General features: G+C 41.8%; 1 protein-coding gene across 1 annotated transcript; it reads right to left on the bottom strand.

The window, feature by feature from the left end:
- Positions 1 to 583: 583 nt before the first annotated feature.
- On the bottom strand, positions 584 to 14,490 carry ywhag1 (3-monooxygenase/tryptophan 5-monooxygenase activation protein, gamma polypeptide 1). Its single transcript, XM_073480149.1, has 2 exons — positions 14,297 to 14,490; positions 584 to 1,340 (listed from the first exon to the last, which is right to left on the bottom strand). The coding sequence occupies exons 1-2, from the start codon at positions 14,381 to 14,383 to the stop codon at positions 684 to 686; spliced, it is 744 nt and encodes a 247-aa protein (XP_073336250.1). The 5' UTR covers positions 14,384 to 14,490; the 3' UTR covers positions 584 to 683.
- Positions 14,491 to 17,976: the final 3,486 nt, after the last annotated feature.

Here is a 17,976-nt window from a genome sequence, read left to right as displayed (position 1 = left end):
CACTCAACGATCATAGTGTGGTGCAACTAAAGATGTCGGTACGTTTGTAGTTACACGATGAAGTTCGACACCCCTAAAAGCCCGTCTTCATCTCTGCAACCCGTCTGCTCTCTCTCACTCGTTCTGTCTCCCTCTCTGTCTGTCGCTCTCACTAAGCAAGGCCATGACATTCAAGGTTACTCTAATTTTCTTGTTGCTCAAGCATCGAAACTCCATCTCTGAATGCTCCTCCCCTCACCAAATACAATAAGACAGCTCAGCTTCATTTGCGCGATAAGACCAGTCTCTGCCAGTGTGAAGGTACTGTTACCCAATAGTCACACTGTGATGAATGACATACCTTCTGCTTCTAAAGTGGTATTTTGGCAAATGCTGCAGAGGCTACCAAGGAGGGGGTTTCATTCTTTTTATTTTTTGTATTTTTTAACTGTAGGTTATTTCTCAAACTAAAATCGTCTTCCCTCCACCTACTTTTTTTTTTTTTACTTTTAATTTGTTGAAAAATAAAGAACAGCAGCCGCGTTAGTACCATCGGCTAAATTGGCCGCCGATGTTCCACTGCCCACCCCTCCCCCCTCCCTTTTTTTTAATTTCTAAGAACTTTTTTAACTATTATTATTATTTTGTCATCATTTGTGAGCGCGCGTGTTGTGTTGTTTTGGCAGAATGAGGTTTTGGACTCTTTAGTTGTTGCCCTCTCCTCCCTCGTCGTCCTGCTGGTCGCTCGTCCACAGCGTCAAGTTGTCTCGTAGCAGCTGCATGATGAGAGTGGAGTCTTTGTAGGAGTCCTCGTTGAGGGTGTCCAGCTCGGCGATGGCGTCGTCGAAGGCGGTCTTGGCCAGGTGGCACGCCTGCTCGGGGGCGTTCTGGATCTCGTAGTAGAAGACGGAGTAGTTGAGAGCCAGGCCCAGGCGGATGGGATGGGTGGGCTGCATGTGCTCCTTGCTGATCTCGTGGGCCTCGCTGTAGGACTTCTCGGAGGACTCCACCACTGCGGCTCTCTTCTCCCCCGTGGCCACCTCAGCCAGGTAACGGTAGTAGTCGCCCTTCATCTTCAGGTAGAACACTTTGCTCTCGTGCTGCGTCTCGTTGCAGTTCTTGATCAGGAAGTTGTCGAGGAGGTTGAGCACGTCCTGGCAGACGGCCTCCAGCTCCTTCTCGATCTTTTCCCGGTAGGCGCGCACCATCTCGATCTTCTTCTCGTTGCCGTCGGCCGATGTCTTCTGCTCAATGCTGGAGATGACGCGCCAGGATGAACGCCTCGCCCCAACCACGTTCTTATAGGCCACAGAGAGCAGGTTTCTCTCCTCATTGGATAATGCTTCGTTCAGCTCTGTGACCTGAAGTAACAAAAAGCAAAGAAAAATATGCGGACGTTAGTGTGTCTCTGTCATCTCATCTGTCATATTTTATTTATGTCAAATATGTGAAGATATGTCTCATTCAACAGCTGACAGACAACCTGTGACATACTACAAGTAAAAACTTTTGACACAAAAACAACAATTCAATCCTCTGTGCACTACAGCAATCACAAGGTGCTGGACAACAAATGCAAACTGATTGAAAGCTATGACTCTGAAAACTGTCACAGATGGCTCCGGACAAACTGTCCAACACCCAAGGCAACCGTCACTACATCCAGCAGGGTAAACCACACCCCCAGTTCACTGACATCATCCTCTGAGGTGACTCCTGATTGGTTGTCCGCAGCTATGAAAGCTGGTTTTGTTTTGTTTGGACAGGCTTGTGTCTGGCTGGAGGATTTAATCCTTTATACCCCACTGGGACTGTGCAGCAGAGGCATCTTTACAGACCTTTTCTGAGTATAAAGCCTGTTGTTACTTTCTTTTTCAGTGCAGAATTCAGTTGCATGAGCATACCAGAGCTGGGGCCCCCGACTGATCACGTGGAACAGCTCTTCACAATGCCTTTAGTGAACGGTATATCGGTCATCATAAAACTACATTCTGGGTTTTAAAGTGATTGGATTGTGCTGATATTCCTTGTAAAGTTAAATAGGAAAACTTAAGCTGTCTCTTTTACTTTTACTTTAATGACCCAGAAAAAAACAATGATGAAGAGACTTTTGGGGAAAAAAAACAAAATATTACAAACAGCCACTTGATAATTCAGGCTTTGACCTTTGGTTCCCAAGACACAAAGTGCAAACCTGAAAAACTACGTGCTACATTGTGGTGGTGCATTGCAGACCAAGCCTAAGTAACAAAGTATCCTACTAACTGATGCACTGGTGACACTTTCAGGGCTTTACAAATGTGATAGTAATAATAGTGTTATTAGTATACACATGATAAAGTCGCAAAATTTGATCTTCTTGAATGAATGATAATCCGTATAAATTGATTCAAGAATATGGATAAGCAGCTCGTTAAGTGACAGGACACGCCGGAAGTCGTGCCCATAATTTGCTCAAGTTATCACAGGCTAGGAATAAGGTGGATAATCAGCATGCTAACATGAGCACACTGACAATGCTAACATGGTGATGTTAGGCAGATATAATATTTACCATGACCACCATCTTAATTTAGCATGTTAGCATGCTAACGTTCGCCAAATAGCAGTGAACACAAAGACTGCACAGAGACTTTAGATTTACAGGTATTTGGTCATAAACCAAGGTATGGGACACCAAAAAAATTTGGTGCTGATCCATTTAGAAGATGTTAAAATATTATTAACATAATACTGCATGGAATAAAGCCAAGGGGTCACCAACATAATTTGGATTAATCTTCTGGGGAACATGAATGTCATGGCAAGACAGACTTACATTGCCATCCATGACGCCATGGTAGTGTGGCAAAAAATAATAAGACTTTTCTTATTCTGTTGTTTCACTTCAGGTAAGTCTCTTTGCAGTGTTTGTGTATCATCTTATATAACTTGTTCTCTTCTGCCACAGTGTTAGAAGGGAGCTACCAGGTCACTTTGAAACTTTTTAATCACATAATAAGATAGTTATTCCCTGGAGGTTTGTACTGCATGATAGTGCACATGAAGTGTCCTTGACACACGGCAGAGCATCAGTGTATTGCTCAAGGACAGACCTGTGACCTTTGAGGTGCATCACAGTCACTATGAGGTAGCAGCTGTGTCATTCTGCTTTGGTTTGCACTCCCGTAACACACATGAGTTGCTAATCCCTCTTCCAGTTGTTGCTGTAATCTCTATTCATGCAAACATATGACTAATCATGTGTTCATCTGATGAGCTCATTGTCAGCATACGCAGGTCCTTATATGCATCTACTGCCATCTTTCACACTCAGTGAAACATTGAGTAGCAATGACAGCAACAGTTCAGTTCAACGGGCCCAACCATCCTGTTTAATAGCATTACTTGAACTGTTATAGGGAGGGGGAGTGGAGGGCAAAGAGCAATCACTGATGCAATCTCCTGTTTCCATGGCGACTGCAAAATCTGCTTTTTTTGTAAGAGGCATACTATCTGTGATGTAGACTCTGGCCACAAGCTGCTAATACAAGGATGGTGACATGACTCGTGGTATTGAGAAAGCTGTAGTTCAGTGGGTGGAGATGCAAACAAGCCATTTCATATCTCACACCCTTCAGCCAACTCGTACACTGGGAGTCAGTCTCAGCGATGTCATTTTAATGGCTCGGTACAGGAGACAAATGATTCAAAAGCAAACAGCCTGCACATGAAACATGGGCCGACTCTAAAACCACAGGCAACCTTTTCACTTCAATCCTGCTTCAACCTTTCCATTTGCATGCATAGCCTAAAGATGGTGATGTTAGTTGGCTTCTGCCAAATTAATAAAGCACATTCATGGTGCTCAGAGGATGAACCATTTTCCATATGGAACACAGCGTGAGCTTCCCTTAAATATATGAAATGCTGCTGAGTACATGTCCATTAAATTCTGGTGGTAATGTCAGTTAGCCAGTCAGTCCACCACTTTGGTCATGTCTCAAACACTGCAGGAGGGGTTTCCATTAATTTTGGTACAGATATTCAAGGTACCTGGAGGATAAATTCTCATGATTTTGCAGTGAAATATCTTGACCTTTACTAAATTTTGTCTTGATATACATGGCTCCTAGACGTGCCATTAGAATTATATTTTTCCAGCACTTTGGTATATGACCAAACACCTGCAAACTAATGACATACCTATCAGCTTTGGCTGAACTTTATGTGATGTGCTAATTGTCAAATGTTGGCAAGCTAAACTATGATTGTGAACCTTTTGAATATAACCCGCTAGCATTGTCAGTGAGCGCATGTTAGCATGCTGGTGTTAGCATTAAGCTTAAATGCAGTGTTATGCTTACATAACCTCACTGACTCTCTGTTCATCAGAGGAAGAATCCTTCTGATTCACAATTTTGTTCTGAAGCAATAACAGACTTCAGATTACTGTTAAATTTCCTAAAAAGTCCCACAGGATCTCATGACCCTTTTCCTTTGGTGCCACATTAAGACCAGATAATCAACGTCATCCAAGTGTTAACTTGAGGCCAGATTGCCAGGAAATGTCATGCATCCCACAGGAAGAAACACCATGAATGTAGTCATCTCATGACTTCTTCTGTGGTGCAGCCTCTGAATATAAATATGAACAGGGCCACTAGCAGGACTGTAGACTTTTGTGCTTGTTCACTAAGGAGTGTCTCAACACAAGATGTTGTAAAATTTACAGCTGACATAAATACAGTGACCTCCGTACTGGAAGAGAGTGAAGACAGACAAACAGAATGACATACGTTGCGTAATGATTCCCCCCTCCCCATTAGTCATCGCTGAAGCACAGCCTCAGCTCTATACCGCTCCATACCTTAGTCCATTAAATTACAATTAGTGTAAACGACCTACAGAGAATGCAACCAGCAGAGTAGGTCAGTGCTGGAGCAACAGAGAGGTCAGAAAAACAAGGCCTAAACAGTACGTCTGTAAAAACATGGCAGCCTTTGTTTCAGAAGGCTGCAGGGTGAGCAGAAAGCCCTGACGGAAGCTGTGGTGCGGTGATGACAATAGAGCTCTGTCTACCCATAAAGCTCATCAATCGCGCCTGCTCTCTCGTGACTCATCCTTGCACAAGGCAGTCAAACTTCCAAACAACTGAGTGTTAATACAAACAAAGGCCAGCAGGACAATCAATAATTTCCTCTTTGACAGCTCTTCGCATGGCCATTAATATCCACAGGAGAGTCACAGTAAGAGCTGCGGGGCTGGGAGAGTGAGAGGATATGTTGGGCCTTACTAGAGGCTGGGTTAGACCTCCATACCCGCTGCCTTACATTTCCATTTAATGGATTACAATTCACATAATGAAAGCTTGCCGTAGTCCCACAGCTTCCCCTTTTTCTTCCTGTTCCACGCTTTCCTTCTGTCTTTTCCTTGCTCATTCACTCTCACTCCCCGGTCTCTCCTAACCTGATGTGACAACCCCCCTGCCGACCCTCATTCATGCAACAGAGCACAAAGGCGCCGTGGACTACCTGACGTCACTGGCGGTGTGAATAAGGCTAGAGCCTGGTGCTAAGAAAAGGGGGATGCAAGGCAGTGTGTGTGTGTCTTAGTAATGGTGGTGGAGAGGCAGCTTCAAGTAGCTCTTTGTTGCTACGCTACCACATATGACAGTGGTTTTTCTGTGATTACAGCTGATGTGTGTAATGAGACACGTAGAGGGTTGATCATTCAAAAGGAATGAGAGAGATGTGGAGACCTAATTAGGCTACTGGACTGGTGTGGAGAGAGCCAAACACTAGTTAATGCAAGCTGGGGCCTCTGTGCCAGTACGAGTTCTCTGCTGTGATTGAACAAGACAGAGAATCAGGCAAAGCACACCGAAAGCGAAAGTAAACCAACGGCCATATTACATACTGGTACATGCTGTCAAATATTACTGTGAGTAAATAATTGCTTATTAAATAAACTGCACAGTACATGACAATACAAGACTATCATGTTCAGCCCATATATTTGTGTGAGCTGACTGTGTTCTACCTCTGAGGTCAAATGTGGGTTACGCTGGCAGCTCCCAAATCAATTCTATTCAAATTGACTATAATAATATTACACTGCTATTTGTTTACACTAATGATTACCAGCTATACAATTGCGGCTAGGTCACACTCATTTCCAGATCACAGTTTGGAGGCACTGCAGACTCATCACATATTGACTAGCGGTGTTACTAACAACAACAGTACTGACATTATTGTGTAATTGCATTACTAATACTTTGTCATAGGCTGTGTCAGGGACACAGGCTGACATTCAAACTCATGTGTTTAGTGTGGGTCCATCTTCTGGCTATACCCATCTTGGGTCACTATGTTTATATTTTCCAGGTCTGTAATAATACTGTAAACTCATTCAGGGGCATGAAATCCCAAACAAATAACCCTCATCATGCTGCCAAAGCAATAAAGTGACAACTTCAACCATTCGTCTACAAACATCAAATGTGGTGTCAAGTGAAATTTCACTTGATGAACAAGGGAAACGATAAACACAAGGAACTAGCCAAAAATAAAATAGAAAAATTAAAAAATATATTTTTTGCATGATAGAAAAAAAAGATGTCCCATTTCTTTGCCTAAACACTTTTCCTTGACCTCACAAGAAAACGAAAAAGCAATGAGGTCGAGGCAAGATGTGAAAAATAATACAAAAAGAGAACCGCAGTGCTAGAAGACTCTCACTGCACTCGGGCTGCAAGGAACTGTGGGACGGCATTATCTCTTTTCCTCCCAGTGTGCTCTACACTAAAGGAGATAAGAAAGGAAGCACTGAAGCACCTTTCCTTAGCATTTAGAGGATTCAACCAGCTTTTATCATGGCTCCCACTTAGATACTTCCACATCATTTCACTCAGTTAGGATCCTTCCTCAGCAAAAAAGACTATTTGACTGCGGTCCTTGTTTACCCCCCCAAGTCCTTACTGACCATGCCAGTTTTACCTATAAAGCATTACCATGCAGTGGTAATTGTGCCGTTGTCATACTTATTCAATACTACAATGTACTACAATGAAGGAATGGGACGTTGAGGGGTGATTCTGTCTCCATATAAGACGATCTTACAGTTGTTCAACATCTGTGGGCACTGGATAATACCAGAAACTGCTGGCACATCTCATCTCATACAATCTTTCCATGAATAGAATCTCATTTAAATACGGAAGGAGAAGATTTTGAACTTAGGAGAACTGAAAGTGGGCGTTCAGACTGAAAACTGCCTAAATTAACAAAAAATGCAAGTGGCTGGTGCAGGCGTGTAGCGTCAGGTATTGATGAGACGAAGAAATATGATCCAGGAAGTGTAGTGTAGCAGGTTACTGCGTATGAAGGCTTATCAGACCAAAAAGAGAAGGATTTTACAAATCTTGAAAGTTATCGTAGTGACAAAGACTTTCTTTTGTCTTGATAACTTTCCTCATAAAACGATAGAAATATGGCTGGTACAAACTAATCTCCAAGGAACATGTGCTTGCATATATTTGATGGCCACCACAGCGTCTTACTGAAGGAAGTTGTATTGTGACAATGAATCCAAACAGGAACTTCTTTACAAGAACAATCCACAGGACACCTTTAACAATGACTGGCTGATGCGCTTGGCTGTAACATAATGGATCATGGTACCACTGTACCTGATGGTTGCAGATGGTGCTAAGTGTAACTCTCTATAGGAGACAAACAAAATGAGATTTTTGGTGTTTGGATAATGCTTTTAAGTAAACACAAGGAAGAGAAATGTGAATCTTTCAAAAGCTGCCACCAGTCTGTGCTTGTTTTCACACTCCACACTAACAACATGTTTTCAGCACCCAGAAAGGAGCTACATGAATATGCCGATTCTATTTTTAGCTGTTTTTCCTCTCCTTAGAAGTATATTACAAGTGCAGGTAAGGCCAGATGTGTCAGTGTGATGCCTTATAATGTTAGCAGTTATGTCCCCGCACTCGATGACAGTGAGTAAGCAAAAGGGAAAGTAGACATTATGCAACTGAACGATGCTACAGGATAATAAGATATGTTGAACCGGGAGGGGAATATCACTCAGTTCATTTCTGCACATATTGCTGCAAATGCAAGCAAGGCTCTCAGATGTTGTGAAATGAACAAGATTATAGTGTGTGTAGGTGGGTGAGGTGGGCGTTTTTCGTAGTGCCTCTGTGACTCACTACTGAGTCAAGACTCATTTCGGCCATACCGAAACATCCTGAGATGACACTGGCTGCATTCATAATTGGATTGAGATTTAGGAGTATGTTCAGAAAGAAAAGAAATTGAAGTTTGATGCTTCCTATGCCCTCTGGACAAAAACTCCAAAATGAGGATGATGGATGAGGATGAACTAGAAAACAGGAAATGGTGACTGAGAGAAGACAGACATTTTCTGGGGCTATAACCCCGTTTCCTAGTTTAGCACACTGATTATAGCAATCAGTATCTAAAATGAAGTTTATCATAGGTGTCAAATGAAAACATCTCTTTCATTCACACTAAAGGCACATTTGAGACTATAAATCTCACTCGATCTTGTTGGTACCTTCCACAAGATGCATCATCCCACACACACCCACTCCTATGGAGATTCTGATCACCCCTGCATACAGCAGCGTTTTCTATTCAAAATGTTTCTTGCAGCGAAAATAAGACACAGCTAACCCAATGATTTTGGTTTAAGTGGCAAGAACTCAAACTGGATAAAAATATTGTGGATCACATCCCTGTTTTTCTACCAGTTCATGTTCTCCCTCAACAACAGACAAATCAGATGCTGGAGTGTCAGACATCGCAGCAGCAGTGACAGTGTTGCGGCTTACAGATCAGATTTGGATCAGGGATGGAAATTTTAATAAATGTTGTAACGATCCACACAAGAAACTGGAATGCTGTTTGATTTATTTCACCGTCATGTTCTCATACATTAGATTTTTGTACTCTGATAATGACTGATGCGTGCACTCAGTCTAACCTACACGTTGGCAAGTGTAGGCCTGTTCTGTTCACTACATTTGGGGGGGGAAGCTGCAGAACCTGCAAAACCTGCAGGATGACTCCCTTATGGCACCGATCTAGAGCACATTGCCTCGTCTGTATCTGAGATTATATATATGTAGGAAACTCAACACTGACAAAACACGTGTTTTAAAAGCTCATCTTAACATGATTTAAATTAAGGCAGTCGCATATTTAGCTTTTCTGCTTGCACTCTGAGATTTACAGACATCTTTGTCTTTATCCAAGGCAGCAAACATTATACTGTATAGTCAATACGTATTACATATTAAAGATACAGTCAGTGTATGGAGCAGCTGCAGCACAATGCATCCGTTAATGCATTGAACGGATGTCCAAGGGAGAATAATGCAATCAGTTCATTAAGTGTGATGGAAGCCTTGGCTCTCTGTGCCATGCACTTCCTAAGACGAGTAAGCTCGCCAATAGGATGTGTGTATGTGTGTGTGTGTGTGTGTGTGTGTGTGTGTGTGTGTGTGTCAACGCTAATTCAAAGTAATGGCGTCAAATCAGCACATCATACCAGCTTATGGTCACTTGGTTAAATCAGTCCTAGTCGAGCTCCTGCTCAAGCTCCTGTTAGTGTGTTGTGAGGAACAGATCGAACAGATCCTGATTCAGGAATTGCAGAAATGAGGAAACTCATTTTGCACGCTGGTATCTATGTCATTCTTTCTCTCACTACTAAAGCTCATGAGTCTAGGTGAAGGTTGGAATTGTGACTCGACTGATAAATGGAGGTGTGGTGTATAAACCATAGATCAGGCAATAGCCGCCTTGTAGCTGCTGTTGCTATGGTACCCTGGATGTCAGATGCTGGGATCTGCAACACCCCTTTCAGATCAACATTGCGAAATGGGTCAAACCCACATCTATGGTTGATCTCAGTGAGGCAACACACATCATTAAAAATGGTTTCTTGATCCTCATCCCTACCAGGATCGCATGCGAGTTGGACACTGCCCACCTCTGGTGAACAGGATCGGGACTTAAGCTAACGTTGGCTAGTTTTAAAAAGCAAAAGAGAGAAAGTGAGTGAGCGACAGAGAGCAAATGAGAATCTGAAACTTGACCCTTGACTGAGTTGCTTAGTGTAATCCAATTCTATGCAACTATGAAACTCTGTGGTTTATCACTCACTTGTATTGAGCTGCAGCTGCAGACTGAAGTCTCTGTAATGCTCAGGGATTAACTAGCGTGGTTGCAATTGAATCATTGAAATTGAAAACCGGGTTGAACATGGGTTCAATAAAGCACATCGTACCCGGGGTTGGTATGAAAGGAGTAGGAGCCTTGTGTGGCTCACATAACAGGCAGCTTTTGATATTGCTGCTTCAAAAGCTTGAAAGAATAACTTGACATTTAGAGCTTGTTTTTCTTGTGGGAATTAAGGTTGAAGGTTTCCCCCAAAATGGCATGTTGGGTTTTTTTTCTTCTTCAAAAGCACTGCTTCTCACAAGGTAAAGTCAATAAAGTTCAAAACGTAATGGGATTCTTTTAAAAGAAGCTCTGTGAGCACTGAAAACAATCTTTATCATTAAAACATACACTGAACGACTAATTAAATTGAGTATATGACTTGACATAAATACAGCTTTTATCACGGTTATTAAAAATATATGGTACTATTTTGTCTCTACAAGTGGACTTTCATGATGAATGGGGAAAGCAACAGTGACCCATGAGGTAGACAAAGATCATTCATAACTCTCACTGAATATTTATCTCCCAAAGAAAAGAAAATAGTAAATGGGCTATGATGTGCAAAAACACTGACAAGATCTTTAAGGAGATACTGATGATAAAAGCCGTCTTCAAAAAGACCAAATGCGTTTGTTACATTAAAACTGCTGTATTGATTTGGGTTTATTAGGTCTGCCTAATAAATGAGTCATTACGATATCAGAGGGTGGAGGCACTGTGCCCCTGTGGATATGATGATGTAATAGATTCATTAGATATGCATACTGTAGTAATGAGGTCTTTTTAGATAAATATTCAATATTCAGTCACTCTCGAAAATGACTCCTAAAGGTCAACCCTGAATGATTACAAAAGTTATGTTTTCTTTACACAACAAGCACTTCCTCATGAGCCAAGAAATGTTTTGTCTAAAGACATGGAGCATAATTACCTCCGCCCGTTTGTTGCTTGGTTTGTCAGCAGGATTACACAAAAACTACTGAACAGATTTCCATAAAACTTGGAAAAGGGATGGGTCTCAGTCCAGAATAGACCCCATTAACGTTTGGTGCATATCAAGATAAAGGGACTGATCCAGGAGCTTTTTCTCACTTTCTTCAACATTGCAAGTTAGGGCATTTTTTAAGAGTACAATCTGAGGCAGATCCTAGATCTGGTGAGCTTATGATGGTTAAGCAATTTTGAGTGGTTTTTAGAATGATACAGGGATATCATGTTTGGTATTGGATTACGCTTTGTACTGAGTATGATTCTAGTTTGTTTTGTGTGGCTCCCATAACAAGTAAAGGCGTCAGTTACGTGGGTTAAATGGGGACATATGTCATGCATTGCCATCGGGAAGTGACAGTGCCATGAGGTTTCTCAGCAGCAGCATTTACTGTACAACTAAGAAACTAATTTTCATTAAGAGGCTGATTTTCGGTGCAATGCTATTAAAATCTTTTAAAGCCCACACATGGACAATGTTGTACTGATGTACTAATGTAGATTAAAGGGGAATGCACAATTAAACAGCACCCCAAGATAATTCGCAGGCGGGTGGGTCTGCATCTCTGATCGGTTACTGATCACTCATTGCTGTCCCCAACAGACAGAAAGAGGACAAGCAGACTTTAAGGCTGCTCTCAAACCTGTGATGTCACACATACCTCCTAAAAATACATTTGGAAAAACATGGTAGAGCTGTTGATGTCTCTGTTCGAACATTTTTTGCTGGATGTAAAAATTCAGACAAATATGCAAGAATCTCTCTCATTTACTGTTTGCATAAAATCGCAGACTAAAACCTTTTGATTTCTAGCTCCCAAATAATAAATGACTGTCCCAGATAATGAGAATAGCTTCTATGTTCTTGAATTAAGATTATTTCCCTTTGTCTCTGATTTTCTTGCAAAGAAAGGAGACACTGAATTATTGATGCTGTGAAAACATACTTGATGGTGAGACTTGCTGGCCAGTCATTATAATCTCACAAAAAGCATCAGCCCTTTGTCATTATTGCTCATATTTGTTGGGTCTGGTTCCTGAATCTGAGGCGTTACTGTCCTCCTGAGGATGGGTGCAGTGTGTCGTGTTCCTGGTTATTTGGTTCCGTTGCCACCGGGGCGGTAACCATGTCTGCAGTGGCAAGGGATTCCCCTCAAATGATGGGCGAGGCAGCAGACACACCCCGCTGCCTAGTGCTGCAGAGAGACTGGCTGGGTGAGGGGCAGCTCTCTTCTCTGACTCGGCAGAAATCGGAAGGGGTGGAGCCGGGCCCCCTCTGGCATTACCACTACAGGCCGGTCCTAGAGAGCGGCAGCACACAGCGTGGCCTTTAAACACGCTGACAGCTTACTTGTTGACTCTTGGAGTTGGAGCTGCTGTGGAAAAAGCAGCTTCTACTAATATGCTTTATCTGGCATTAAATATAACCACTGGCCTTAACAGCCTGGGTTCACAATGAGGCTGCTGCTGGTGACAATGGCCTTGTAGTAAAAGCAAACAGATACAACTGATGGAGAAAATAAGTAATGCTATGATCATTTCTAGAGGAAAATTATAGAAATATGACTGAAACTACTAACGTCTGGATATCACAGCAAAATATATAGTAAAGGGTATTATAAATCATTGTATCATCACTAAAAGTGACCGTTAGTAGGACTTTAGACACGATATGAACTCCTGCACATCTATTATAGCTCTTCTTTTACATAAAGAAGAGTAGGCCCTCTCCTACAGAACAACATTTCTCCAATTCTCCTACCAATGTGTCTATTCCTCTGTGATCTGATTGTCCAGACAGTGCCCGTACAGAGAGATGCAGCCTTTGTGAAGCTGTGATAAAGCAGCCTATGAAATGGTGCACTACGGGTGGGCCTGTGCTGCATCTTGGCAGATGCTGCGGCACGCCTCTGTGTGGGAACCTGCTGGAAGAGGTCGAGGACGCAGGGATGCGGTTGCTACACAGCATCGATTGACACCAGCGGTCCCGTCATGCTACAGTTTGAAGTCCCCCCCCAAAAAAAAGGAAAAAAAAAAAAAAAACAGTTTGCTGCAATATGACATCTACAGAGCTTTCTGGAAAGCTGTCCGTCCACCAACACCCACGTCTGAAAGGTGAACGCTTCGCATTTTTGTGCGCTGCTTCTGCGCAAATCGATTGCGATCAACCTTCAGCCAACATTGCTTCTTCTCTATGCGCCAAACTGTGAGGCAGCAAGAGGCAGAGACAGCTGGCTGTTTCTCCACAGCAGGCTGAAGGAGAGCCCGGACTCCACATTAAATCGATGGCTCATTATTTCAGAGCTCAGCATCCTGCAAACCGGAACACGACCGTCAGCCTGCGATGTGCCTCTCATCATCATCATGGTACCACCTCGCTCGCCCTCTGCTCCGACACTATGCGCATCTTTCGACGCCTTCATTTTCATGCTCTTTCATCACCAAGAGCCAGAGAAAATGCAGTTTGATCACGTCTTATCGCTAACGTGCTGCTTTTATCCCACCCTCGGCTCTTTCACAACCGAGGACGTTTTTTATTAAAGGAGCACTGGGCGAAAGGCACCGCCCCAAGATCAAACAGTCCGCATCTGAGACGACCACAATCCACCGCAGATAAACCTCCTGTCATCACCTGTCAATGATTCATCTCAGCCCAGCCTCACTGGATCACAGCCACACCACCGACACCACCGACACCTCTGACATTAATGCTGAAAAGTGAACACGGGGGCTTCACGGGCCCTGCAGTCCCGTTCACAACGATGTCCCCCAAACCTGACTATAACCGCCTTGTGTCCCGCTCAAAACGACGACTTTCTCACGAACGCAGTCTTTAATCATAACTTTCATACACCATTTTCATGAGGCTTCTCCCCTGAAGTCTAAATGTGCCCCAACAACGGAGGCACAGTCCCCCCTTGTCTGCGTATCACTGCCCCTCATGCTAGGTTAGCTAGCTTTAAGACATTTTACACACACACACACACGTCCAAGAGGCTGTTTATGATTAAAAAAATGAGTGAAATGACAAAGGTCATAACGGGAGGAGGGAGAAGAAGAAGAAGAAGGAGCCTACTCACCGATTTCATGGCAGCTGCCATATCATCATACCTCTCCGCCTGCTCGGCCAGCCTGGCTTTCTGCACCAGTTGCTCGCGGTCTACCATTTTAAAGACGTGTGTGTGTGTTAGCTTTGCTGCGTGTTTCGGGGGCTAAAAAATTGGTAATATGAATGTTTGAATGCAGAGAAACGGCGCCGGGTGCTCTCGCTGCAGCTGCTGCCTGCTGTCTGTGCGCCTGCCGACGGGACACCCCTCCCCCTCCGAGCACTTTCCCTCGGTTGTGTCACCACCCAAAAAGGCGTGTCTTCACGGAGTGATGTAACGGGCCTGGCAGCCGGAGACAGCGCAGCCTATTGCCCCACAGCCAGGCAGTGGAGGGCTTTACAGTCACACATCCAAGGAGAAGGAGCTGGTTTTATATAGTGGTGATGTTATGCTGGATTATTCTATCACACTTAGTATCACATATCACAATAATCACATGCAAAGCTTGACCTGGGCAAGCTGCTCTGGGCCCTCTGACCTCCATGTGCCCGACACTGACCTGAGGAACATGCACCACCAGAGCTCAAAATACCCAACATGACGAGGGGCCTGACTCATCTTCGTGGCCCCCTGTCTCCAAGAGGGGGCCCTAGCTGTCTCAGAACTCGGCCTCCATTATTTCATCTGATAGAACGCTTACATTGATGATACAACCTTGAGGCAATTTGCATGTTATCAGGGTACCACACACCAAAGTTATTCATGTAATGTTACAGCTTCTGAACGCGTGACGCCATGAGAGAAAGAGGAATGGCAGTTTTTACCCTGGGGCCAACAAGTAATGCCATTTTCAGGTAGCTCAACCTGCACTGAAATGCGGATATGCAATATTAGACAAAGATAAGGCTTTAACTATATATCTTGCTCCTACAAGATACTGTAATATGTTATTTGCAGGTTATAACATCTTACTGCCATGTGATAAGCAACATGCCACGCTTTTGTGGAAAAGTTTGAAGGCTCTGAAACTTCTTTAAAGCAGTGAACCCAGAGAGGCCACACCTTTGTACTGTACCATATTGTTTACAACAGTAGTGACACACTTTTTAACGAGACAACAGATGTGCAGTGTACTGTATCTGTGACATGTAATATTTCACTAAGAATGCATGTTATACATATTATATTATTATATCTTTGCATTTTTATAGTAATGATTATCGTCAAGGTAACATATTCCCTGTCCCCAGGTCTAATTGGCTGAGTCATCGTCAAAGCCTGTGTAGCTGATAAAGAAAAGACACACCTTCGACCATAAAACACTTCATATCTTGTGTTTGACATTAACTGAAACTTTGTTGCCCGGCAGTGAAAAAGCACAACAAGCTGTAAAAGCTTTAAAATTAGAATTTATCAGGACAGTTTTACTTTTGTCTGCAATGCAATCACATTTTAGTGCTTTTTCTACATTGTGTTAAAAAAATAAATAATTTTTTGATGTGAAGATTGAACAGTTTGTTCTCAGACAATTATGAATTGTTTGAGAAACCACCCTCGTAACCATGGATATGCCATTTGCTAATATTTCTGTTGATCGTACTGGCTGTATTTCTGAAGCAGGCTCATATCATAATGCTGATATGCTGAGTCATTTTATCATGAGTCATCAAACACGCCCTCTTACACAGACCGTTCTGTTATCCTGTCCGTGTAGACGCTGGACGTTTCTGAGATTGATTAGCTCCAACTTTGCTCTTGAGCCCACCATAGAAAGCCATTTTACCTTATTTTCCTGTTTACCACATTTATACCAGGTGAATAGATATCTATGATTGATGTTTGAATAAAAATACCAGCTTAAACTCTTATATTTAAGGCTATCTGTGACTGTATTTTACTCACCACAATCCAAATGTAAGATGCTGAATTAATCTCAGAGTACAGTTTGACTAACAAGAGTGTATGATACCTGATATTGATACTTCAGGTTTGACCGTCTGTTATGTGAGTGCCAAATATGTCTGATGGAGATTAGTTAAATTTAGTTAGTTAGGTTAATTCTGATTGTAACATATCTTTAATCTGTGATGTAGCTGTGGCCTATTTAAAGATAATGCAGATTTTTGTTCTGGTAAATAAAATAAAGTGCTACAATCTCAGGAAACGTTTCCTGAATTCCTGTTCTTCTCATATTTCCTTCTCCTTTTGACAAAATGCAGTAACAATGGTTATGATTGTTTACAATCAGTACTGAGGTGGAGCTTGAGAGGGCTTACAGATTAAATCTTGAAGTGGTTAATGTCATTGCATCAACGTTGTCTAACTGATTTTTCTGTTCTCTCATATTCTATCACACATTTTAGTAACATTGAAGTAGTTTAATTATACACAGCATGTAGAGTGAGATGTAAAACCCATAATTGCTCGTTTCTTTCCACTCAGCCACTTATTGCGGCTAATGTTAGCAAACTTTAGATCAATACTGCTCTTTAACTGACGTTACTGAGTCACTTTGCTGACTTTATTCTCTACTTTTATTACTATTACAATACATCTTATCATCCATCATTACAGTGTTATTATTGCTTATGTGACTGGCCACTGTTAGCGAGGTAGCTTAGCTACCTAACAGAATGTCATTGCTCAATTTGGGCGCAGTCAATTAGCCTAATCTTATTGTATGGCAATTTGCTTAATTAATTTGAGATTTATACTGTATATGAAATGAGGTTAGCAATATTGTTATTTTGTTTTGTGGCTAAGCTCACATCATGTATTAGCCCGACAGTTAGCTTGTTTCTAATTATAAGCTACAATTACCAATGAGTTTGCTTAAAAACTGCTGTAAAACAGTCCAAATCTAAATCTCATTGTCTAAATGAAGAAATCATGTTTTGCTAACAGGGAATTTTCAAAAGTCCTCTACCAATTACAAATGGAGTGACCACATTTGCACAGCAATTAAAGAGGTATGAAAACTTGACAATGACAAATACAGATACTGATTTCAACATCTTTGTTTTTACACCAAAAATATATTATATACCGAAAAATAAGAATTTATTACATTTACATTTATTTTGTCACATGTGAATGATTATTAGGTACATGTATTTATATGAGGGTTTACAGAGCACAAGTAACACAGCATTTTGTTTTGTAGATGAAGATATACTGTACATTCAGAGGATATAACACATTTAATAATGGACTTTTCTATTTTCTGGCATTCCTGTGGTTTTTACTGTATATTTTTTCCCTATTTATAGTTGTGTTTGTTTTATCTTACATACTTGTGAACTTAGTGATGTTCCCAAAAATATCTCCCTTATCCACTTACTAAATAACTGATGGATTTCCTCCAGTATAACTTACTTAATCATCAAAGAATCACATGTACAGTAAATATGTTAACATTTGGGGTCAAAAAAGAGAAGGACAGACAGTTAAAATCTTTGCTTTTCTTTGTTTATCAAATAAAAAACAGTGTACATTGTATTTTATATCATATATTTATTTATAAAGTGCTTAATAGGCATAGATAGTTTATAATATGTAATCATATATTGTCATATTAGTTATTTTGTATGTTGTTGGTGGTGAAGTATTCCTTCAGCAATGTGAAATCTGTTATTTACATAATGTACACAAGTCCCAGGATGGTACGCCCACTTCCTACCCATTGTGGAGATGGGAGTGTGGTTCTGCTGAAA

This window comes from Pagrus major, chromosome 13 (genome assembly GCF_040436345.1).
Source record: "Pagrus major chromosome 13, Pma_NU_1.0".
Taxonomy (NCBI): Eukaryota; Metazoa; Chordata; class Actinopteri; order Spariformes; family Sparidae; genus Pagrus; species Pagrus major.
The sequence above is the reverse complement of the archived record's forward strand: the minus strand, read 5'-3'. Positions and strand labels throughout refer to the sequence as shown.